The sequence below is a fragment of the Anser brachyrhynchus genome (assembly GCF_964034855.1).
Source record: "Anser brachyrhynchus genome assembly, chromosome: 5".
Classification (NCBI taxonomy): domain Eukaryota; kingdom Metazoa; phylum Chordata; class Aves; order Anseriformes; family Anatidae; genus Anser; species Anser brachyrhynchus.
Window position 1 is genome coordinate 36360050 of NC_137699.1, and position 23926 is coordinate 36383975.

Below are 23926 nucleotides of genomic sequence, written 5' to 3' on the forward strand. Positions count from 1 at the left end.
ATGTTCATGTTGTTATTGCTACAATGCTTGTCAGAAGGGATCTCAGCTTTAGGTCGGAGGAGGACATTGTACTGGGTCTGGCTGGGATGGAGTTAACTTTCCCTGCAACAGCCCGTACTGTGTTATGCTCTGCACGTGTAGCTAGAACAGCACTGGTATCACACCAGTGTTTTGTCTATTGCAGAGCAATACTGGCAGAGCATCAAGGGACCCTCCAAACCCCTCCAAGAGCCAGCAGGCTGGGGGTGGGCAAGAGGTGGGGAAGGGACATCACGGCAGCTGACCTAAACTGACCAAAGGGATATTCCATGCCATATGGTGTCAGGCTCAGCAATAAAAGGTGGGAAAGGGGAAGGAGGAGGGGGTGCTCTCGTTATGAAGATGTCTGTCCTCCCAAACAACTGCCAGGCATATTGCGGCCCTGCTTCCCAGTATGTGGCTGAACATTGCTCGTTGATGGGAAGTAGAGAATATATTTTTTTCTCTCTCTATGCTTCTGTGTGGCCTTTGATTTTTTTCTTTTTTTCTTTTTCTTTTTCTTTTTCTTTTTCTTTTTCTTTTTCTTTTTCTTTTTCTTTTTCTTTTTCTTTTTCTTTTTCTTTTTCTTTTTCTTTTTCTTTTTCTTTTTCTTTTTCTTTTTCTTTTTCTTTTTCTTTTTCTTTTTCTTTTTCTTTTTCTTTTTCTTTTTCTTTTTCTTTTTCTTTTTCTTTTTCTTTTTCTTTTTCTTTTTCTTTTTCTTTTTCTTTTTCTTTATCCTCTCTTCCTTGTCCCTTTCCTCTCTTCCTTGTACCCCTTTCAAGGTCCCTAGGTCTGTTCAGCCTAGAAAAGAGGAGAGTGAGGGGAGACCTCATCACAGCCTACAGCTTTCTCACAAGGGGGAGTGGAGGGGCAGGTGCCGATCTATTCTCTCTGGTGACCAGTGATAGGACCCGAGGGAATGGAATCAAGCTGTGACAGGGGAGGTTCAGGCTGGATATGAGGAAAAGGTTCTTCACTGAGAGGGTTGTCACACACTGGAACAGGCTCCCCAGGGATGTAGTCACAGCACCGAGCCTGTTGGAGTTTAAGAAGCATTTGGACTTTGCTCTTAGTCATATGCTCTGAATTTTTGGGTAGACCTGTGTGGAGCCGGGAGTTAGACTCAATGATCCTTGTGGGTCCCTTCCAACTTGGGATATTCTATGATTTAATTAAATTATCCTTACCTCAGCCTGGGAGCCTTTTTTTTCTTTCCAGCATACTTTCTTCTCCCTCTCTTCTTCTGAGGAGGGGGAGTGGGAGAGTGGTTGTGGTGAAGTTTAGCTGCCCAGCAGGGTAAAATCACCACAAACATTCCCATACAAACATGTCATTGTGCATACACATTGAAGCCAGCTTCCTCCCCTTCTGATAATGTGCCCCTTCTTTTTTTTTTGTGCCTTTTTGGATGTAGTCTCAGCTCTGCGGGTGGGAATTAAACTTGTTTGCAGACTGGTGCTGCAGGATGCCCTGAGCAGCAGGGTCTGAGTGCAGGTGTGCCCTGCAGCATGTGAGCAAGTCACGGCATGTGAGCCACTGCCAAAAGCACAGGGGCGACCTGAGCTGGGACCCTGGGCTTTGGACATCCCCAGCGCCATGTGGCACTGCACCTCCCCATGCGGACAAGTGCGCGTGAACCAGCTCCACGCTGGTTCAGGCACACCACGCTAGCATCTGCTTCCCAAACTTGATGTCTGGGATTTTTGCCTCCCACGTGCCCCGTGGCCCCCTCCTTCTCCTCAGCCCTCACCACCCACGCAGAGGCATGGCCTGCCCTGCCATCACACCATCACAGGGAGTGGGGCCAGGACGGGGCTGCCCTGGGCAAGTCACACTGCTGCTTCCCATGGCAGCATTTGCCTCCTAAGGCAGCTTTTCCCTTCAGCAGCAGAGCATGGAGAGCTCCCCATGACCAACCCGGACCCATTGGCTTGCCCAATTTTGCAATCCTTTTTGAAGAGCCCTGCCTTGCCTGCACAGCAGACAGCCAGAGCTCCCCCAGGGCCTAACATGCCAGACTCTCCCTGGGCAGGATGTCTCCCCAAAGACCACGAAACTCATCTGCCGACCAGAGGGAGCCAGAGTTTATTCATAGGATCAGCGCAATGAGGGGCATTGCAATGGGGAAGACAGCCCGCGTGTGGGGACTGAGCCTGGCCGGGCAGTGCCGTGCCAGCTCCGTGCCATACGCGCCCCCTGCCCAGCTCCAGCGGTGGTCCCTCCCCGCAGTAGGCAGGCTCTGAGCTGCCTGCCAGGCTCTGTGCCTCCAGGCCTCCTCCCCAGCAGGGCCTCACACAGTGGTCTCTGATGCCATGTCCCTGGGTGTGCGGCTCCCCTCCTCGCTCACCGCGTTCTCTTCGAACACCCGACGGAAGGCAGCTTTCACAGAGCCCTGGATCCGGCGTCGCCGGCAGCTGCCCACCAGGAAATAAATGATGGGATTGGTGCTGCTGTTCAGCAATGCCAGCAAAAAAGATACTTTGTCAGGAAATAGTTCCTGTGTGCGCGGAAGATTGAAGAATACCTCTACGCTGAAAGGAATAGCAAAGACAAAGAAGAAGATCACATTGAGCAGGACAGCAACATAGAGTTTCCCAGGGTGTCGTCTCTGAAAGCCACATCGGAGTTTGATGAACAGGGACAGGTTGGAAATCAACATCATTGATGATAAAGTCACAGTGATTGCAATGGCTATACCTCCAAATGCGTCCCCATATCGTTTAACAAAGTAAAAGCTAAGATACATTGAGGAAACAAAAGATCCAGCAAGAACCCAGAGCAACCCACTCACAATGCCAGACAAGTGCTTTGGGCGATGGCAACGATACCAGATTGGGAAGAAAACAGAGACACAGCGGTCCACACTAATTGCTGTAAGTAGACCCAGGCTGCTGAGGTCAAAGAAGTGGCACAGAAATCCAACTATAATTTCAAGTTCTATATAGGAAAGAATAATATAATCAAAGAGAGAACAAATTGTTAAGATCAAAATTGCCAACATGAGCAAAAAAGAGAAGAGGAGCAGCGCGAAGTCAGCAACAGCCAGATTTAGGATGTAGACAGCGAATGGGTTCCTCATGTGGGAAAACAGGAACCATATGACTATCCCATTCACTGCAAGTCCACACAAAGAAATCCCCATACAGACACCTAAAAAGACCAGAGATTCATAAGATAGTCTTAAGCATATGTGCGTGTTATTTTCAAAAGAGTCCAGATATTGAAAAATTGTGTAGCTCAGAGAGAGGTCTGTTGTGCTGGTCTCTGCCATGGTGAAGCTCCTGCTCCGGGTGGCCACCTTGTCCCTCTCGCAGCCCCTCCTATGAGAGACAAGGAAGGAGAGAGAGAAGAGGAGCATCGGTGCTCCCGGCACTCACCGTCTCTGCCCGTGATCCCAGGTTGTGCCCAGGAAGGGCCCCGTTCCCAGCCGTGCCCAGGACAGGCTCCCACAGCTCCAGCCCCATCCCTGGACAGGAGGCATCTCCCACCCACCCATCCCTGGCCTCCCACCTCCCGGAGCTCCTGGGAACAACACTGTCACAGGAGCACCAGCACACGGGGCCTCCGCAGGGCCAGGCTCGCCAGGAGAAAGGGGCTGGCGACAGATGCCAGGGCCACCCTGCTCTGCTCCAGCCTCCTCCCTCGTGCCGCGGAGCAGACCTGTGCCCAGAGACCGAGTCCCACAGTCAGGAGACTCCTCTCACAATCTCATCTCATCGGTGACAGCTTCCCCTCACATGTCTCACAGACGGTGATCTTGTCAGTGGGAGCTGGCCACGTCACCCCCTTCCTTTTCTTCTCCCCATCCACCAGCTTTGTTTTGCCACTTCGGGGGCTGCTGGGTTTCATTGTGTGTGGAAGACTTTCTCCTGCTGTCTCCTGAGACACTTCGCCCCCTGACAGAGGCTTTGCCATAATGTGTGGCAAACCTGGCACGTATTGCAACTAACTCAGGTATAGCCACACAGCTGTAGAAGAAAATCCCTGCAGAGCCAAATGCAAACAAAGTCTTCTGCTTGGAAGTAAAGGAAGGGAGAGGAGCATGGTGTCAATGAATGACCATGCTGGCTGGACTGTTCAAGTACAAAGTGAGAGGAGTTTGAAGGAAGGATCATCCCATACCAGGAAGCTCTGGGAACAGACTTGCAGATTAATGTGTTGTACTGTTACTTCCCAGCAGCACCCCTTGTCTGTATGGGGAAAGCTCTGTGTCAGAAGTCATTATTTAAGTCACTCCCTGGGCAAGAGAATGGCAGAAAGGTGAGAGTGAGAGAGGCCAGGCAGGGACCCTCAACAGTGGGTAAAGTCTGATGTGCGGCTGTGCAACAGCATGCAGTCTTTGCTCAGTGTTTCTAAACACATGTAAATTGGTGCTCAAAGACTTCTCCCAACTTTATTTCAGAAACATTGCCCCCAGATAGAGGCTTTACTTTAACGTGTCAAAGCATGGAAGATAACACTTGTGACAAATGCAATGCTACAAAGCCATAGAAGAAATCAGTACTGGGCAATGTTTTTCACAGTGGCGGTGAAGAAAACAAAACACACACACACACAAAATGCTGTCACTGAAGGACAATGATGATCGGATATCTGATTGGCCCAACTGTGGGAACGGAAAATGAAGGGGCTGGAACTTCAATTCATGAAACATGACTGAACACCACAGCACACGACCCTGTACACTTTGAGGCTCTCTGATTCCCTCTTCCAGGGCCCTGAAGGCAACAGCAGCCCCTTTTCTGTCCTGACCCTACCCATTCACCTCCAGCCCATGGACCACGGGATCCAGCTAGGGTCAGGCCTGAGCACCCAGGGTTTGCCTGCATTATGAAGGTGTTGCACCTATTGGAAGCCTTTTCACCACCACCTTCTCATGGGTGGAACTAGCTCTACCCTTGTTTTAAGTCTATATGAGGTCCCGTCTCCTGCAGCTCAAGACTGGCTCCCCCCGGAGAGACTCTGGGCTGGGTTCATCAATGTACATTCACCATGTGAAATCAAAAAATATCCTCGGAGGACATCATTCTGTGAATGAACATAGGCAAAAACAAACAAACAAACAAAAAAAACACCATAGAAAAACATAGAAAAAACATAGGCAATAACTCTTAAGAGGAGGTATTCAGAAGATGGAAAACACATGAAAGAGAATACAAGCAGTGAGGACGGCAGCCCTTATGATGCAAAATGAGATTGTGAGACAGGAACCACTTGTAGATAAAAGTACATTTGCATCACTATGTACCCCGCAAAATGTAATCTCAGAGAAGACAGGACAGGGATGTGATCAGAGAGAGAGGGCAAAGCCCTTGTGCTGTTGTCTATCTGAGCACCGGTGATTTCTCATGGCAAGTTAAGGCAAGGCCAGAGCTCTGCCTTATGGGTGGCTGTTGAGAGTACACTGTTGGCATCCCAGGTGCAGGGCATGGGTGTGTGATAGGGCCTGGGGGGGCAGGAAACAGATTGGCACAACTGGGAGTGATTCCACACCTGAGGAATGATGGGAGGAAGAAGGAGGGTTAAGGCCACAGGCTGCCAGAGACTTCCAAGGGGTTTTGCCAATGCAATCAGCTCCAGGGCAGACGTGTTCTGCAGTGGAGCGGGGGATCTTGGCGTGCAAGTGTTTCCTGCATCGAGGCCACTTGAGGTAGCCGAGGGAGCCACCAGGACCCAGCAGCCCTCGTGAGGGTGGCTGATGAGGCTTGGGCAAAGCCAGAAGCCCCCCTCTGATGAGCAGGGAGGGTGGGAGATGGACTGGTCTCTCTACCCTCTATTCTGGGAGCACTACGAAGCAGCTTTCCAGTGAGGTAAAAACGGTGTCCACCCACCACACCTCCAGGGCTAAGACTGAAACCCAGACAGAGGGGCCATGACCCCCCCAGTAGACACCCCTACCCAGACTGACCTCCCAATGGCGGAGATGGATTTGAAGGATGGACCATCCAGTGGATAAGGAATTGGCTTGATGGCCTCACCCAGAGGGTAGTGGTCAATGTTTTTATGTCCAGGTGGAGGCCAGTGATGAGCAATGTTCCTTAGGGGTCTGTCTTGGGACCAGTGCTTTCCAATATCTTCATCAATGACATAGAAGATGGGATTGAGTGCACCCTCAGCAAGTTTGCAGGTGACACCAAGCTGAGTGGTGCCGTTGATACCAAAGAAGGAATAGATGCCATCCAAAGGGAGCTGGACAGGCTGGAGAAAAAGCCACATGAGGTTATACAAGTACAAGTGCAAGATGCTGCACCTGGGTTGGGGCAATACCAGTACAGACTGGGAGAAGAACTCATTGAGAGAAGCCCTGCAGAGAAGGACTTGGGGATTCTGGCAGATGAAAGGCCCAACATGAGCCAGCAGTGCACGTTTGCAGCCCAGAAGGCCAACTGCATCCTGGGCTGCATTAAAAGAGGTGTGACCAGCAGGTCAAGGGAGGTGATTGTTCCCCTCTACTCTGCCCTTGTGAGGTCCCACCTGGAGCACTGTGTCCAGGTTTGGGGCCCCCAGCTCAAGAAACATGTGGACCTGTTAGAGTGAGTCCAGAGGAGGGCTACAAAGATGATTAGAGGGCTGGAGCACCTCTCCTGTGAAGAAAAGCTGAGAGAGCTGGGGATGTTCAGCCTGGAGAATGTTCAGCCTGGGGATGTTTAGCCTGGAGAATGTTCAGCCTGGGGATGTTTAGCCTGGAGAAGAGAAGGCTTCGGGGATACTTCCTTGTGGCCTTTCAATACTTAAAGGGGTCTTGTAAAAAGGTGGAGAAGGACTCTTTACTCAGGTAAATAATGATAGGAAAAGGGGGAATGGTCTTAAACTAAAAGAGAATAGATTTAGACTAGACATTAGGAGGAAATTCTTCACTGTAAGAGTAGTGAGGCACTGGAACAGCTTGCCAAGAGAAGCTGTGGATGCCCCATCCAGGGAGGTGTTCAAGGCCAGGCTGGATGGGGCCTTTGGCCATCTTGATCTAGTGGGTGGCATCACTACCTATGGCAGGGGGTTGGAGTTAGATGATCTTTAAGGTCCCTTCCAACCTGAGACATTCTATGAGTCTATGAGTCTATGATTCTGCTGTTTCAGCCATGCTGCTAACGGTCCCTGGGTCATTGCACTCATTCTCACCTTTCTACCTTCCTCCTGCCCTGCCAAATCTCTTCCCCACCACCCCCTTGGTGATGCAGGTGGTAAGGTTAACTAACTAGCAGGTGAGAGGTAAGGAAGTCTTCCATCGCCTATGTGTCCTTGCCTTTATCAAGGCAAGAGTGCCACAACGGTTCTCAAGTGAACATCCATTTTTGTTTGACAGTAGAAACAATGTGTTGTTCTCTCTTTTAAGAAAATCCTATAATACTTTAAATTACCATGATAAGGTAACACTTCCACAGACAAGGTCTGCCCTGATAAGAGGCCAATTTGATGCTGCAAGACTTGGGGTTCCCAACACCTGAAAGGACATAAGATTGTCTGTGCTATCCTCTCCTTCCTCAAGGTTTCAGCTCGAGTACAAGGCTTTTTATATGATATTTCCTGGAGTATTTCTTACTGGGACCATAACAGAACCTCCTGATAAAAAACAGCAGAGGGAAACAGAAGGAGGTGACGTGGCTAGCTCCTACTGACAAGATTACCACCCAAGAGACATGTGAGGGGAAGCTGTCACCGATGAGATGAGATTGTGAGAGGAGTCTCCTGACTGCGGGACCTGATCTCTGGGCACAGGTCTGCTCCGCGGCACGAGGGAGGAGGCTGAAGCAGAGCAGGGTGGCCCTGGCATCTGCCGCCAGCCCCTTTCTCCTGGCGAGCCTGGCCCTGCGGAGGCCCCGTGTGCTGGTGCTCCTGTGACAGTGTTGTTCCCAGGAGCTCCGGGAGGTGGGAGGCCAGGGATGGGTGGGTGGGAGATGCCTCCTGTCCAGGGATGGGGCTGGAGCTGTGGGAGCCTGTCCTGGGCACAACCTGGGATCATGGGCAGAGACGGTGAGTGCTGGGAGTGCCTATGCTCCTCATCTCTCTCTCCTTCCTTGTCTCTCATAGGAGGGGCTGCAAGAGGGACAAGGTGGCCACCCGGAGCAGGAGCTTCACCATGGCAGAGACCAGCACAACAAACCTCTCTGCACAACTTCTGGATATGTGGAATTTCAGTGCATAATAAGGGATTACATGTTGATAATTTCAGGTGTCACTATTACTATTTGCCTGTATGGACTTATGGCAAATGGAATAGTCATGTGGTTCATGTTTTTCCACATGAAGAACCCATTCACTGTCTGTGTCCCGAACCTGGCTGTCTCTGACTTCTCTCTGCTCTTGTTGCTCCTTGATATATTTGTATCATATGTTACTTCCATTCTCCTGTTATTTCCTACACGACCGTGATTTGACCAAGTATATCCTGATGAATCTGTTTCTCCTTTGGTTCTGTGCCGGCATGTATCTTCTGACAGTGCTGAACATGGAGAGGTGCCTTGCAGTTCTGTTCCCTGTCTTATACCAATGTCACCACCCAAAGCACTTGTCAGTCATTGTGTGTCATTTGTTGCAATTTTAACCTAATATCTGTCTGTGGCAACATATTCTGTTTCGTTGCCACTACCTCAGGGTCCTACAGAGACATCCAGTGGTGCAAATGTCATGTGCTGGGGAGTGGGAGTGCTCGGGCAGGGGGGCAGCAGGTCCTAGGGATGCTGAACCCCGCAGGCAACCCGGGGAGGGGCAGAGGGGTACCTATGCCATGGTCCCAGCATAATAAATTCTTGCTCTCTTTGGTCAGTAAACAAGTCTTTGTGGTCCTCTGGGGGATCTAAATCTGGTGGTTTTTTTGTTGTTTGTTTGTTTTTTATTTTTTTTTAATCTCTGTCTAAAGCAGAGAAAGAAGGGGAAATGTTCTGATCAGAACACTCAAAGAAATAACAGGGGTCACAGCTTTTCTTTGGTGTTTCATTTGCTTTTTACAGGTCAGCAATTTCACTGAAGCTGTTTCATGTCAGTTAACAGAATTTGGAGAACATTTGATGATTGAGTACAATATTTTTTTAGCAGAGACATCTCTAGAAGCTGTGATATCTGCTTGCTGTCCTCTCCCCTTTAGTCACACTCTCAGCTCCACTGGTTGTATTTACTGGATCCCTGTGGTTATAGTGGGGTTACCTGACATGCTAGCAATTCCTGCATTGCAAGAACCCAAAGTCCAGTCACCTAACTCCTACTGTGAAAAGGCTAAAGACAAATTTATATCATCCCAGATAGATTTAATTTATTTCTAATTGAAGTTTTCTTCAACAATAGAAAATCACCATAAAAATAGAAGTATTGCTGTTTCTTATGGTGGTTTTGGGATATAAGTGAGAGAGGATTTGTAGGTACGGGCAGTATCTCTGGACCTTGTGTTATTCACCTGCCAAAAAGCAAATGCAGCTGTTAAATACTGGACTAACAAGGCTGGAATTAGCTGTACAAAAATAAAATAAAATAAAAATAAAATAAAATAAAATAAAATAAAATAAAATAAAATAAAATAAAATAAAATAAAATAAAATTCTATTTTCTGTCCTTTTTCAGCTTAGTCTGACTTGAAGATTTTTCTTGCATCTTACATAAAAAAAAAATTATGCAGTTCAGTTTCCTTCTCCTATCTTCATTCTTCCCTTTGTGTCTTTTCATTACAATTTGCCTTATCGTTAGTGCTGTCTTTAACAATAATTCATGTATTAATTCCTCTACTACACATTGTGCAATAAGTATTCCTCATTCTTCTCAGATCCCATCTTTTTGACAGGAACTTCCCATAAATAGTATATTGGTGTTCTGATGCAAAGCACAGCTATGGATGGAAACACATCCTAAGGCATTTGTTGTGAAATAGGCATAATATCTGAGATAACAAGATGTATTTTTTAAGATGGAGAAAACAATATTGCCAAATATCCATGAGATTCATCAATTAAGAATGGAGAACAATAAAAATGCAAAACAAAACAATTATATAGGTGCTAATATTCATTTAATTACTAAGACAGAAACAATCTATATAAAATAGAAATATCTGGCAGGAAAAAAAAAGATTTTTTTTCTATAACTGTTTATCTTATGAAGTTTCTTTTCATTAGTCATTTCCTCTATCCAGAGAAGATTAGAAGTCATGAAGCGTGATCAGCTCAGGAACCAGACCATGCTCTAAAGATGTGTTTGATCTTGCACAGCCCAGATAGGATGTTCCCTTAGAGGATTTGGCTGCTTTTCCCAGAAAAGGAGTTCTGATTGTCGGTAGCTGAGAGAAATCTTCCAGCAAGAATTGCAAGCATTTACTGGGACATACTGGGACTGCGTGGCCATTACACTTCAATCCAGTTCCCATAAGGATGCAATTCAGCCTGCAGTGTCTTGGGAATGGATGGAAAGGAGGGCAGGACACAGTCTCTGTTCCTGTCTGAAATGGCTGCTCTGCTGCCTTTTTCTTCCTCACCCTCCAACACTGCCCTCTATGCCTTGTATCCTTCCACCGCTGATTAAACAAAAACAAAAACAAAAACAAAAACAACAGGAGGAACTCTTTCTTTCCATGACTTCACTTTGTTGCTCGCTGAACCACCTCCCACTTCTGCCTGGGCTCAACTTGACAGTGTTCTCTTTCCACTTGTCTCCCTGCTCTCCCTGTGGCCCTTCCTTCCCCGTCTCTTGCTCTCAGCTGGCTCTGGCTGACTCCAGCTGCCTGTGTTCTCTACAGTGGGTTTCTCTATTGGGGTGGGCTAGCCTTGGCTGAAGGCCAAGGTCCCCCAGCTGCACACTCGCTCCCCCTCCTCACCAGCATAAGGAGAAAGCCTGTGGGTTGAGGTAAAGGCAGAGAGACCCCTTAACAATTACCGACATGAACAAACCAGATTCTGCGTGAGGGAAATTAATTTGATTTATTTGCAATCAAAATCATAGAATCATTACGGTTGGAGAAGACCTCCAAGATCATCTTGTCCAAACATCCCCCTACCACCAATATCACCCACTAAACCATGTCTCTAAGTACCACATCCAATCTTTTCTTAAACACCCCCAGGGACAGTGACTACACCACCTCCCTGGGCAACCCGTTCCAATGCCTGACCACTCTTTCTGAGAAGTATCTCCTAATTTCCAGCCTGAACCTCTCCTGGCGCAACTTGAGGCCATTCCCTTTAGTCCTATCACTGGTTATCTGCAAGAAGAGGCCAACCCCCAGCTCCCAACCACTTCCTTCCAGGTACCTGTAGAGAGCAATAAGGTCTCCCCTGAGCCTCCTCCTCTCCAGACTAAACAACCCCAGTTCCCTCAGCTGCACTTCATGATTTGTGTTCCAGGCCCTTCACCAGCTTCATAGCCCTTCTCTGGACACACTCCAGGATCTTGATGTCTTTCTTGTAGTGAGGGGCCCAAACTGAACACAGCACTTGAGGTGCAGCCTCATCATAGCAGAGTATAGGGGGATGACCACCTCCCTGGTCCTGCTGGCTACAACATTTAGAACAATGCCTTTCCTGCCCCTTCTTCTCAGCCCAGCTTCATTCCCTTGCCCCAGAGTCCTCTCTCATCAGCAGCATAGGAGGGGATGTTGGGTTACACAGGGAATGGTGGGTTACACTCAGATGATGGGGAGGAAATGGCGGGTTATGAGAGGGAATGGCAGGTTACACAGGGAATGGCAGATCACACAACAACTGGCAGGGTACACTGGGGCTGCTGGGTTACGCAGAGGACAGCAGGTTACACACAGTGTGGGGGGTTACATGCAGTACGGTGTGTTACACACAGCACTGTGGGTTACATGCATTATGGTGTGTTACACACAGTATGGCAGGTTACATGCAGCACAGCAGGTTACACGCAGCACGTTGGGTTAGATGCGATACTCCAGGTTACACGCAGCACAGCGTGTTACATGCAGTACTGCAGGTTACAGGCCCTGAACACCTGTTTTACGAAGCTCTGTTCCCCTCCCATTGCTGCCCTGCTCCAGTGTGGGCCCTGCAGGGCCTGGGTACCCGCAGCACCGGCCACCACCGCGGCCCTGCCACCCCCCCCGGCGCTCCTCGGCCTGCCCGGGCCGAGCGCGGCCGTGCCCGGCAGGGGGCAGCCCCCGCCTCACTGAGGCCTCGCTCCCGGCCCCCGCCTGCCGCCGGTGATCTCCCTGTCACACGTGCGTGCATTTGTAGACGAGTTTTTCGTCTTAGCATAGAGCTCATCGTGTGCCACCACCTGCATCAGCCTGCAAGTTCTGCTGGGAGAGACTGTCAGAGAGGAAAGACTGCCCGTGGGAAGCCCCTTCCTTCTGAGGTACTGGGCAGGGAGGAAGGGCAGCCTGTCTCTTGAATGCACTTGATTCAAGTCATAATTGAACTGTTGTTGTTCTTTCTTTTTGTGCTCGGATCTTTCCCCCAGCCACCTGCCCCAGCCCGTGGGGTGCTCAGGCAGTTCCCCTTCGGTTCCTCTCTCTTCACGGCCAGGAGCCTGGTTGGGCTGTGTCCCTGTCGTTAGGAACCATTCCTCCACTGCCGCGTCTCTGTTCAGGCTGGTGAGTGTCCACCTGTCCTGCTCTGTCATCTTTGAAAGGACGAGGAACCCACCCCCACCTGACATTTCCTTGCCTACCTCCATCTTCCCACTTTTCTCATCCCAGTGTCTCTCTCTACCTCCTCTGGTCCCACCTCTACTTCCTCTCTCTCCCTGTCCCCCCATTTTCTGTGCCCTGGTCTCTCAGTCTCTTTCCAGCTTGATCAGGATTGCTGGTTCCAGGACGTGAGGATTGGGAGGGCCTAAACAAAACACCCTGAGAAGCAGTGTTTTGAGAACGCCTCTCATAGCAGATGTTTCATGTTGACTAAGCTATAAAGAAGTCCCCTGCATCCAGCTCTTGGAAAGGCCAGTGACCTATAGTTTAGCTGAATACAAAACAACTATTTCAATGCAGAATACATTTGTGATGCCTTGGTAGTCATTCATCTGAGTATGGGGGAAAATAATTATTCCCTGCTTCTTCTGATGTGGTGCTACAAGGGGTCCCATCACTGTCTGCATCCTGAACATGACTACTGTTGGTGCTGGTTTCTGCCTATACATAACTGTTTCCTCTTGCTGGTTAGTGTAATTGACTACTTCTGTTCTACTTTCAAAACTGTGAAATTAACAGTACTAAGGTAATGTGCAAAAGTAGTTGCCAATCAGCCCTGAGGCCAGTTAGCATTTTGGTGGCAGTAGTTCCCCTCCTAGTCCAGTGGTGAGTCTACCAACCCAAGAACCTAATGTGTAATGTGTGAAGCAATGACTTTTAACAATGAAGATGCATGTAAGTCCATCCTCATATCATAGTTCATGATTTGTTTATATTTGCTTCTGATTCCCCTTCTCATTAGCATCTAAAACATAGAGAGAGCAATATCAGCTAGGAGAGATCTACATTCTTATCACTATACATTCCTATTCTGCGTGACATTCTCCTCAACGAACGTATCCCATCAAATTTTTAGCTGGTCACCACATATTGCCCACAGACATTTTCTTTCTGCAAACAACAGTAGCTTTTTTCTTCATCCATTACCCAATGAAGAATAGCCCAAGAGGGTCAAGAGTTTTGTTGTGATGTGGGTAATTTCTGAAGAGTAAAACGAAGACTGAAGGTAGGAGACAGCTCCTGTAGAGAAACAGTGGAGGAGTCACCTCAAAGAATAGTGTTGGCAGGTTGAGTTCAGAGGAGCTGTTCTCCAAAAGTAGGTGACCTGAGGTTTGCTAAGTTTAGTTAGATTGGTCTAACAAAAGGTCACCTCTCCCTGCCAACAGAGGTTCACTTCTCTCCTTAGCCCACCTTGTTGACAAAGGTACATTTTCTTTTTAGATACTATAACTTTTTCTGCCTTGTTTTCTAAATAGTCCAAATTCCTGTCCAGTTCACTTCTAGGGAAGATGTACTGGTACTTTACTAAGCTAAATAGGAAAAGCGGAACAATAGTATGTGTGCTTTCATGTTTGTGGTAATTTTAACATCTTAAATAGCATTACAATTTTACTTCCACTCTCAGATGACATCTATTCTGTTAACCAAAGTGAATGACCTATTGAGGATTGACTCTGACAGGACAGACGCCATGGAGAGTATACAAGAGCCCATGGAACAGCATGGTGCAGCTCTTTCCTTGGCTGAATTCCCTGAATTAACCCCACTTGAGTTCCTACAGCTTTACTGCAGGGATATGTCACACTATTAGAGATATGCTCAGAATGTATCCTCAGCTGCCTCAGCAGGGTATAGAGGAGGGAGAAAAGGCCTCATTGTAGCTGTTGAGGTGCTTTTTGAAGGCACACAAAAGGACTGAAAATAGAATCAATCATAGAATGGTTTGGGTTGGAAGGGACCTTTAAAGATATCTAATCCACCCTCCCTGCCAGGAAAGAGGAGCATATCAGATTGCCCGAAGACCCAGTCAGCCTGGCTTTGAATACTTAAAAGCATGGGGCATCTACAACCTCTTTGGACAACCTTGTCCACCACCCTTGTGGTAAAAACTTCTTCCTAATGTCTAACCTAAATCCAGCCTCTTTCAATTTGAATCCATTATGCCTTGTCCTATCACTACAGGCCTTGGTGAAAATTCTTTTGCCATTTTACCTATAAGTATTAAATGTATTAGCCTTTAAGAATTAAAAGGCTGTAGTAAGGTCTCCCTTTAGCCGTCTCTTTTCAAGGGTAAGTGAAGAATTCTGTCATAAATGTACATTTGTGCAAGAGCATGTCCTTAAACTGCACTAATCCTGTTCATATGCCTCCCCCCATCATCCCCCAAAAGATGTTCTGATGTTGTGATTACCTGACTTTGTCACCTCTCTTAGTCTAAATTAAACAGAGTTTAGGATCAGACTGAGTCCTTTATCTACAACTTCTTGCCACTTTGAAATACTGTCTTTTTCCAGCCTGGGCAGGATTGGGTGACTGTCTTTGGCGGTTAAGCTTTTAATGCATACAATCTGTAGGGCCTGCAGTGAGGTTTCTGTTACATTCTCACTAGCAAACATGTTGGCGCTGTTGTACCACCTCTGCTCTTTTTTGTGCCTGATCCCAAGTTGCTCTGTGGGTTGTGAGACACCACTTGGCTGTGAGCTCATGCACCTAAGCACTGCAAAAGAAATCTAGAGGCACCTGCCCCTCCTTGTACCCCTAGATAGCTGACCCTGACGCTCCTCCTCCAAGGAGGACATAGCCTTCGCTCTCTCTAACTGCTGCCCCTTCCTTCCTGTGAATCTCCATGAAAGGTGCAAGAACGGGAATTTGGCATCTGGTGTTGGGGAAAACTGCAATGGGAAGGCTGCTCCTTTGAGATGTGTGAGATAGGCTGGGACGAGGGAGGGAAGTAGGCTGGCTGTTGTAGAAAATCTGGGTGGAGAAGGGAGTTGCTGCTTGAAGGGGTGGATAGGGATAACTGCTAGGGGACAGAGGCTTGGGAAAGGGAACCAAATCAAGGCACCAGAGAGTCTTTTTCACTTTCCTGCACATGGTGAAAACTGAACTGTTCTGAAGTGTGCCCATGACCATACAGATCCCTTCCACCAGGCCTTAACTGCGCTGCAGAAATGCTAACAGTAGTGTGTGTGCCTTCTGCTGAAATCAATGAGAAAATGGAGATCATTTACAAACTCTGGTGTCAAGGTCTTCTAAGAGGAGTGGAGTTAGGTTTGCTGCTGTTAAGGAACAGGTGATGCCATCCCTCACAGTCACCTCATGCTGCTGGCATTTAGGCCATGTTGAGGAGAACACTCAAAACTTACACCCTGGGCTGGCTGTCTCCTTCCAGTTGTCCCCAGGGAGGCAGAACTCTGGGCTTTTTTCAGTACTGGTGGCCCCTGAAGAGTGTATTGTCCTCATGCACGACCACTGATCTTCTGGGTGCCTTGGGGGTCTTTCCCGAGAGACACTAAGCAATCCAGAGGACAAATTTAATTCAGATGCTGATTACATCCTCCCTGGTAGGCTGAGTTGGCTGTCTTGGTGTTAGTTCAGGGTGGAAGATCCTGCAAATGTTCCCCATGTCATTGCAGATCCTATCACTGTCTTCTTTTGGACCACAGGAAATGCACTGCAAATATCTGGCAGATGGCACCTCAGAGAGTGCCTGTCTCATACCATGCATGGTCGAGGGTGTTTACAGTTGTCATTTATATCCAGGCGTCACCTTTAAATGCCCAGGGTTGGATGTAAAAGGTGTGTTCACACTAAATGCCACGTGTCTTCATGATGGGTATGTTTAAGGGACAAACTGTCAGGATGGAAAATTTTTCACGGTTTATATGCTATATGTTTTTATCAGTTGATGTCTTCTTCTGAGCACAGAAATGTTTAGTTTTTAATAGAACTTGCTTTCCTTTATTTTTCTGAAAGGCTTGTAACATTTTTAATAATAAAGGAAATGAATTTCTGTTCTCCCAATGAGAAAATCATTACAGATATTAAAAGGAAAACATTTTAACATGTATTCTGATAAATGGATAGTCTCTTCCCACCTCCAGTAGAGGTTGGAAGAACAAAAAATCTTACTAAAAATAATTGATGGCATAGACCTAATCTGAATCAACTATGTGTAAGTTGCAGAAAAATAGCATTAAAAATTAAAGAGTAATAGAAATGGAACTCAATTTTCAGTTTTCAGGAACTGTAAATGGGAAGCAAAAAGCAGCCACAGACATTAGGGTGACCACTGTTTTTAATTGTTGTTTTTCAATATTAATAAAAAGACAAATGGACAGAGAAAAGAGAATAGACAGGAGAAGAATGCAAATTTCCTTTAGAAACATATTTGCAGATGAATGCATGAAGAGGAAGCCTATAAGGTTTTTCAAAGAAAATTACTTGTGTTGCCCTCTTCCATCAATTTAAGTTGAAAGAGCAAATATTGGGCAGTCTGATAGTCCAACATTTCAAATAATCGTATCTTGCATCTCCAGGAATTAGGTATACAGTTATTTATTTATTCATTTGTAAATTGTGTTATTTATTTAACTTTCTTCTGTTTCCTATTTTTTCCTTATCCTTGAACTTACTTCTAACGGTAGGTCAGGAAATGTTAGAGGTCTTGGGTTCTTATCATCTGTCATTCTTAAAGGAAGAAATAACAACCCAATGTATGTTGTAGTTAAATGCAGTGTTGGAGGAAGCTAAAATAATATGCAACTCCAGCTCTGTATTTCTTTGAAATGCAAGAAAACAGAGCATGCAACTCAGTGCATGAAGTTGCAAAGAAGGTTGGTAGGGGTTGGAGCCCTTTTCCACTACATCACAACTCTGTGGTATGAAACGCTCCCTAGTTAATAGAAGAAAGGGACTTCTGGAGCACAAAGCATTTCACTATTTGAAATGCTTACATTAGGAAGCAAAGAATCATGCACTCTACGAGCCACAAAAGGCCGCATGTGTTGCTGAGATACAAGTACTTAAAATTAAGGGAGATAGACTGTCTTACAGGAAATTCTTGGTTGATTTCAAAGGAGGAGGATGAATCCTGTATCATCTTCAGAGATCTGAGTAAAAAAGTGACTATTTATGAATGTCAATTTTGTTTTGCTCTGAAAGATGGACCTTTATTGAGTGAGCTGTAACCTCTGGATGGGATTGCACTAATGAAATACAGGCATCAAGACATTTCACCTTATCAAAGCGAAATAATTTAATAGTCACTGAAAATAAATAGGCACTTTCAGTGTAGTCCTAATACAGATGGAGCTTCAAATAACTAGTGAAAGGATAGACGTCTCCAATGAAGGCATTGAAGGTTAGATGAGATGATCCGCCTTCACCGAATACCTCAAAGTTCTTCAGTTCTGTAAGCAGTCAGCCCTCAACTCCAGAGCACTGTCACTGTATTAGGCACAGCAGGGTATTAGGAGGACATTGTTACCGTGTCACGGGTTTCCCGTTCATCTTTGTCATTTGCTGAATCTTCAAATGCCCTCTGGAATGCCAGCCTTAGGGCAAACTTGATTCTCCGATCCCTGTAGCTCCCCACAAGGAAGTAAATGACTGGGTTGAGGCTGCTATTCACGCAGGACAGCACAAAGCCAATCTCAGGGGAGTAGAGAAATTTGTAGCCCAAGAAATCAAAGAGGATCAGGACGCTCAGAGGCACAGCAAAAATGAGGAAGAAGAGGACAGTGAGCATGATGACGGTGAAGAGCCTGCCCGTTCGGAAGTGCTGGGAGCTGCACTTGACTCTGAGGAAGAGGGTCAGGCTGAAGAGCAGCATAAGGGGTGTGCAGAAGAGGAAATCCAAGACTCCAATGGTGATGAGCAGGGGCCAGCAGCTGCTGGAGGGGTGAATGGTACACAATACATATCCGAGTGTGTTCAGCAGCAGGGAGAGACCCCAGAGCAGACCAGCAATGATGCTGGACAAGTGCTTTGGGCGGTGGCTTCGGCACCATATTGGACAGAGGACGGACAGGCACCTCTCAATGCTGATGGCCGTCAGGAGATACAAGCCAGTCCCATACATGAAAAGATCCAGGAAGAGGAATATCCCAAACTGCACCCCCACGTTGAACTGCATCAAGTACTTGACTGTCTCGATGGCAATGCAGAGCAGATACCCAAAGTCGGCAGCAGCCAGGTTTAGGATGTAGACAGTGAAGTGGTTTCTGCGGATGCGGAAGCCAAGGTACCATATGACCATGCCGTTTCCCACCATCCCACAGGCAGCACTGATGAGGCAGAAGCTCTCCATGAACTTGAGGACAGCATAAGATGGCTCTGCCTTTCCTGCAGCACCACTGTGATTAGCTCCTTGAGTCTGGCTGTCTGCATTTGGAAGGAAGAATGATGTAGCTGAAGTATTCATTATGAGTGATTTCACACAGACCTGTAAGCAGAGAGAGGCAGTAAATCTCATGTGACTTTCCCTCTTGATAACTTGGTGGTGTTTCCAGAGTTGTTCTCATTCTTTGTAGCCAGAGCTAGATTCAAGGAGGGATTGCTGTGGTTGGACTTGAAGTGCAGTGTTTTAAGGCACTGCTCAAAGCATTGCATCTGAGGCCACATTCCATATGACATGTAGGACAAGTTAAATTACAATGTGTTTGTCACTTTTTTTGATTCATGTTGTGAGGTCTTTTTATTGTCAGTAATGGGAAACAAATATCTTAAAACGAGCAACAGTAACTCAGATAAATCATGCCTGAAAAGTACATCTTTTTCTTCTCTAAATAAAAAGGGAACCCAGCGTTAACAACTCTGGTATAATTGTCTTTTCTTCATGCTGCTAGGATTAAGTGAGACGAATTTTGCCAAAAGTGTGTAAAAGTTGCGGGCAATCAGTATACAAGTTTAAGCAGTATTACAGACGATTAAGTTTTGTCCTACACATATGTGCAGAAAACATAGTAGAGAGTACTCAAAATAGCTTTTAGTTTTTTATGTTGATGACTGATTTAGATTTTAATAAGGTATAGTTTAATATGATTGGTTTGTTCTTGAGTCCTATGTACAAACAATAAGCAATTCAGTCTGACAGAGGCAGCCCTTAATAATTTCCTTCTCAGAGAGAAACTGTAAGAACCATATGTGGGACAAAGTGGCTGACCCTCACAGGATACTGGAATTCATAGAATCACAGATGGTTTGGGTTGGAAGGAACCTCAGAGATCATATAGTTTCACTCTCCCCTTCCATAGGCAGGGACACCTCCCACTAGACCAGGTTGCTCAAAGCCCCATCCAACCTGGCCTTGAACACTTCCAGAGTTGGGACATCCACAGCTTCTCCGGGCAACCTGTTCCAGTGCCTCACCACACTCTGAGTAAAGAATTTCTTCCTTATATCTAATCTAAATCCACTGTCTTTTAGTTTAAAGCCCTTGCCCCTTGTCCTGTCACTACACTCCCTGACAAAGAGTTCCTCCCCAGCTTTCCTGTAGCCCCCTTCAGATACTGGAAGGCTATTGTAAGGTCTTCCCAGAACCTTCTCTTCCTCAGGCTGCAACTGCAGCTGTCTCAGTCTGTCTCCTTAGCAGAGATGTTCCAGACCTCTGAGCATCCTCATGGCCTCCTCTGGACCGGCTCCAACAGGTCCATGTCTGTCTTACGTTGTGGGCTCCAGAGCTGAACACAGCGCTCCAGGTGGGGTGTCACAAGAATGGAGCAGTGGGGAGAATCACCTCCCTCAACCTGCTGGTCGTGCAGCTTTTGATGCAACCCTAGATGGTTGGCTTTATGGGCTACAAGTGCACATTGCTGGCTCATGTTGAGATAAATATTTAATAATTGTTAAATAATCATTTCACCCTGTTCCCTGAGTTCATCCTCCTCCTTTCCCCATGATACTGGGATCTGAATGAGAATCTTGCAAAAGATTCCAAACCAAGCCAACTAACCAACCAACCAACCAAGCAAACTAAAACAAAACATGAAGCCCAAAAGTAGAATTCACACCTTTTTTTTTTTTTGGTCTGATGAGGTCAAACAGCGTGACCCTTATCATCTTTGACCACCAGCTATTTAGACTTGGAAAGGTGGAGAAGTGCCTTGAAAGACAGCAGCAAGAGATAGTTAAAAAGGAGAAAGGAACAAGTCAAAATGGGGAGAGCTGGGAAGAGGTGAATCATTGAACTGGCACAATGGTTTCTTCCCTCTTTGTAAAATGCTGCAACATGCTTGCAGATAGATTACCTTAACAAGTGAAGTGTTACAAATTGAATCATCATTGTTTCATCTTGCCACTCCAAACACACCCTCTTCAGTATTACATCGACCAAGACAAGATAAATGCATGATGCAGATGGTTTCCTTGCCCAGCTGATGGCCTGGGACAGGGGAGACAATCTTGCTGCATTAGCCTGTGGCAGGCGCATGCTTGGTTGGGCGTCCAACTGGGACAATTGCTCCTAGCTTTCTCCATTAAAAATGCAGACATCTCATGTAATATAACCATTAAAGCTTCAATTTGAATTAATGGAGGTTTATGAATACCTCCAGGATTCATGTATTTTTTCCCCAAGATAGGTGTCTAAGAGAGGCATGCAATCACCTGCCTGTCTTTCCTGACAGCTGATACATTGCAGAGTGCCAACTTTAGCAAGAGGTTTAATGTGCAGACAGCCAAAGGGATCTGAGGTGAATTCCACTCTTAACTTCATCACAGCTTGCAGGATGAGAAACCTTTAGGGTTTACTAAAAACAGGGAACTTCTGGCACTGCACTATATTCTTTTTAGGAAGATGGATATTTCCATCCACAGCTATTAAGTGACATCATATGCTTCTAGTGTTAAGACTTCAGAGACCAATGGTCTCTAAAGAAAGAATTTAAGTGCATACTGAAAGGGACTACGGAAAACAAAAATCATCATCTCCTTCTGAACACACAGAAGTTCTGTTTCAGCACAGTGTGTTTCACAACAGGTGTGTAAGCCCTGCGTGGAACATCCCCGAGTCAAAACTCACGTTCTCTTTCCTTACCTGGGGAGGGTAGCATACTGCCTGACCAACAACACTAGCAAGCCTCGGCCTCCCTGAACATTTATAACAAGCAAATTGAAAAGATACAGCCTTATAACTTTGTTCGCTTCCTCTCTATCTGCTTTTTGGGTGGCAGCAGGACTCTCACAATGAAAAATTGTCAGACCTTGATTCGCTGTGGAAAGTAGCTGAAGCAGCCTCTAATTCTGTGATCTGAGTCTGCTGTGAGGAGAAAGGAAGATCCAGTGGTTAAATGCTTTCCTAGCCTTTAGAAGATTCAATGCAGTACTCTCCTCTGCCAAAATCTGTCTGTGTGACCTGAAGCAAACTTTTAATTGGTTTAAAGAGGACCCAAACATTTGAGTGTCACTTAGCTCTCTCTAAGCCCACTCCAGCCTTCTGACCAGGTGCCTGTTTTAGGAAAGCAGTCATTCAACCTCCCTGCTGCAATTGTCTCCAAAAGGCATTTCACCTCATCCTCCAGAGATGTGTCTGTCTGTGCTGAAAATTCAGACAATGGCAGGCAATTAGCTGTCTAACTTAAGCTGATCAAGCAGATTTTCCTAATGTTAAATGCCATGGCCTTATGCCATTGATAGTATATGCATAAAGACTGCCAGGTACAGATACAAGCTGTAAGGGAAGTCCTGTGGATAGATGACAAAACATCAATAATTTTTCATTCCACTGGAATGGAAGTGAAGAAATCTTTCTTTGACTTCTGTAGACTGTGGAAAAGAAGACCAAAAAAGTAACTTTCTTATATACCTTTATAAGAGTCTACTTCCTTAATAAAACTTATTAGTGAAAGCTTGCATCAAACAGCAGCAAACTGAGTCTACATGACCTTTCACTCCATTGAAATTAAACATCCTGCCTGTGGTTTACAAGCTGAGTACCACATGGTTCTTGTGGCAGATGTCAGTCTAAACAGCCTTGACACCACAAAGTCATTTTAGAGTATGGATATAAAGTTAAGCTGTTGTGTTTTCTTGGCTAATCCTAACAGATCATCTAAGATGAAAACTTCTAATGCTAGGTCTCTGAATAGTGGCATCTTCTATTACAGAGGTGTATTTAAAGCAATACAATAGCACTTGTTCATGAAAATAGCTCACCAGAATGAAGCTTTCCCTAACTTGAAAATGATCAAGACAGTTGTGTGTCTATAGCCAATTTCTAACCCTCAGGAGAGGGAAATGTGTGATTTCCTTTCTTCCAGTTTTTTTTTTCTCCTCCTGTCCCATTCCATCTCTGCAAAAGCATGACAGAAAACTTCAGACAAAGTGCAATGGCAAAGATAGTCATCTAAGAATTTCTCACCTTTTTGTGAATTCCTTGTAACTTCAGTGGCTGATTTGCAGCAGCTGCCTGGTATGGATCTGCTGGGGAAAATTATAACCTGAATCCTGTGACATGTGGTCCAGATGAAATGCTCATGTCATTGCTCATGTCAGCACTGTAGTGCCGGGCTATTTAGGCACTGTTTAAAAAGCCATGGTCAATGTAATGTCTGAGAGCCAGTGAATCACTCTCTGGAGGAAACATTTAGTTTGTTGTGTGTGGTCACTTAGATCTGAACTACTTCCCCTTTCCCTCTCTGTACAGAACCTGTCATTGTCACGTCTTAAGAAATGCATTTTTACCACTTCTCCCTTCTTCAGCCAGTCTAACAATACTAAAAAAGCAAAAACTTTCTGTCCAAAATTATATTTTGTCTCCTGTACTGTTGCTTCACTTCCCACCTGCATCCATCCTTGGGATGCTCTAGTTTCACAGTCTGTGTAGAAGGTGCCTTACTGTTGCTTGGGGTGACACAGGCTGAGAAATTGCCAGTCCTTTTCCGTAAACCCTGCTGCTGATTTTGCAACCTCCCCCAGCACGACTTCTCATTCCCAAGGGCCGATTGTCCCTGCCAAACTTCCCTTAATGCCCATCACTGCAGAGTGTGACCCCAGCCTCTCCCAACGCAAGTGGCCTCTCAGATTGGTTCCTACTGCATCACACAACTTGCCCTGGAGAAGGGTCTGCCCAAGCACACCTCAGCAGCCACAATTGCACGACCTGTCCTAGTACTGCCTTCATCACACAATGCCTGCTCCTCATGTCACCATCTTTTTGAAGGCAACTTCAAACCCTTCAGCATTACATGCCACTTCATACTGCCTTTTGGCACAGTCCTTCACCACCCCTCAGGCACTTCTGATTTCACAAACTCCAGCCTCATGCCTTCCATTTCCAGTTTCACAACTTCCCCCCAAGCAGTGCCCCATCCCCATCCTACCCACCATGAAATTCATGTCTCTTTTCCTGCCTCATCTCTCTAGCTGGTTGCCAGCACTTGCTGCCCATCTTCAGCGCCTCGCTCGTCTACTCAACATGCACAGCACTCCTCAGCCACATCACAGCACTGACACTGTGGGGTCCAGATCTGTGCGCTAAACCCAGCGGAGTGAAAACAG

The 23926-nt window shown here is 46.3% G+C and overlaps 2 protein-coding genes across 2 annotated transcripts in view; one reads left to right on the top strand and one right to left on the bottom strand.

Moving 5' to 3' along the window:
* Window positions 1-471: 471 nt before the first annotated feature.
* On the bottom strand, window positions 472-22766 carry LOC308196584 (uncharacterized protein). The gene is made up of 3 exons (XM_080595722.1): window positions 17901-22766; window positions 5927-6159; window positions 472-3338 (listed from the first exon to the last, which is right to left on the bottom strand). The coding sequence occupies exons 1-3, from the start codon at window positions 18900-18902 to the stop codon at window positions 2309-2311; spliced, it is 2265 nt and encodes a 754-aa protein (XP_080451848.1). The 5' UTR covers window positions 18903-22766; the 3' UTR covers window positions 472-2308.
* Window positions 6256-23926, top strand: part of LOC308196335 (olfactory receptor 4S2-like) — a 28861-nt gene continuing 11190 nt past the window's right edge. Inside the window, exons 1-4 of the mRNA XM_080595218.1 lie at window positions 6256-6679; window positions 6711-7884; window positions 8047-12312; window positions 12418-12550. The gene's annotated coding sequence lies outside the window, so the exon portion shown is untranslated. The remainder of the gene's footprint in view (window positions 6680-6710; window positions 7885-8046; window positions 12313-12417; window positions 12551-23926) is intronic.

Bases quoted from the DNA above. Each gene is read 5' to 3' on its own strand.
- LOC308196584 (XM_080595722.1), bottom strand. From the start codon at position 18,902: ATGAGATTTACTGCCTCTCTCTGCTTACAGGTCTGTGTGAAATCACTC. The intron at 6,160-17,900 runs TAATACCCTGCT...AACGGCACCACT, and splicing joins ACACGGTAACAATGTCCTCC to CAGCTTGGTGTCACCTGCAA. The intron at 3,339-5,926 runs GTCAGTCTGGGT...TGTCTCTCATAG, and splicing joins TCCATCTCCGCCATTGGGAG to GAGGGGCTGCGAGAGGGACA.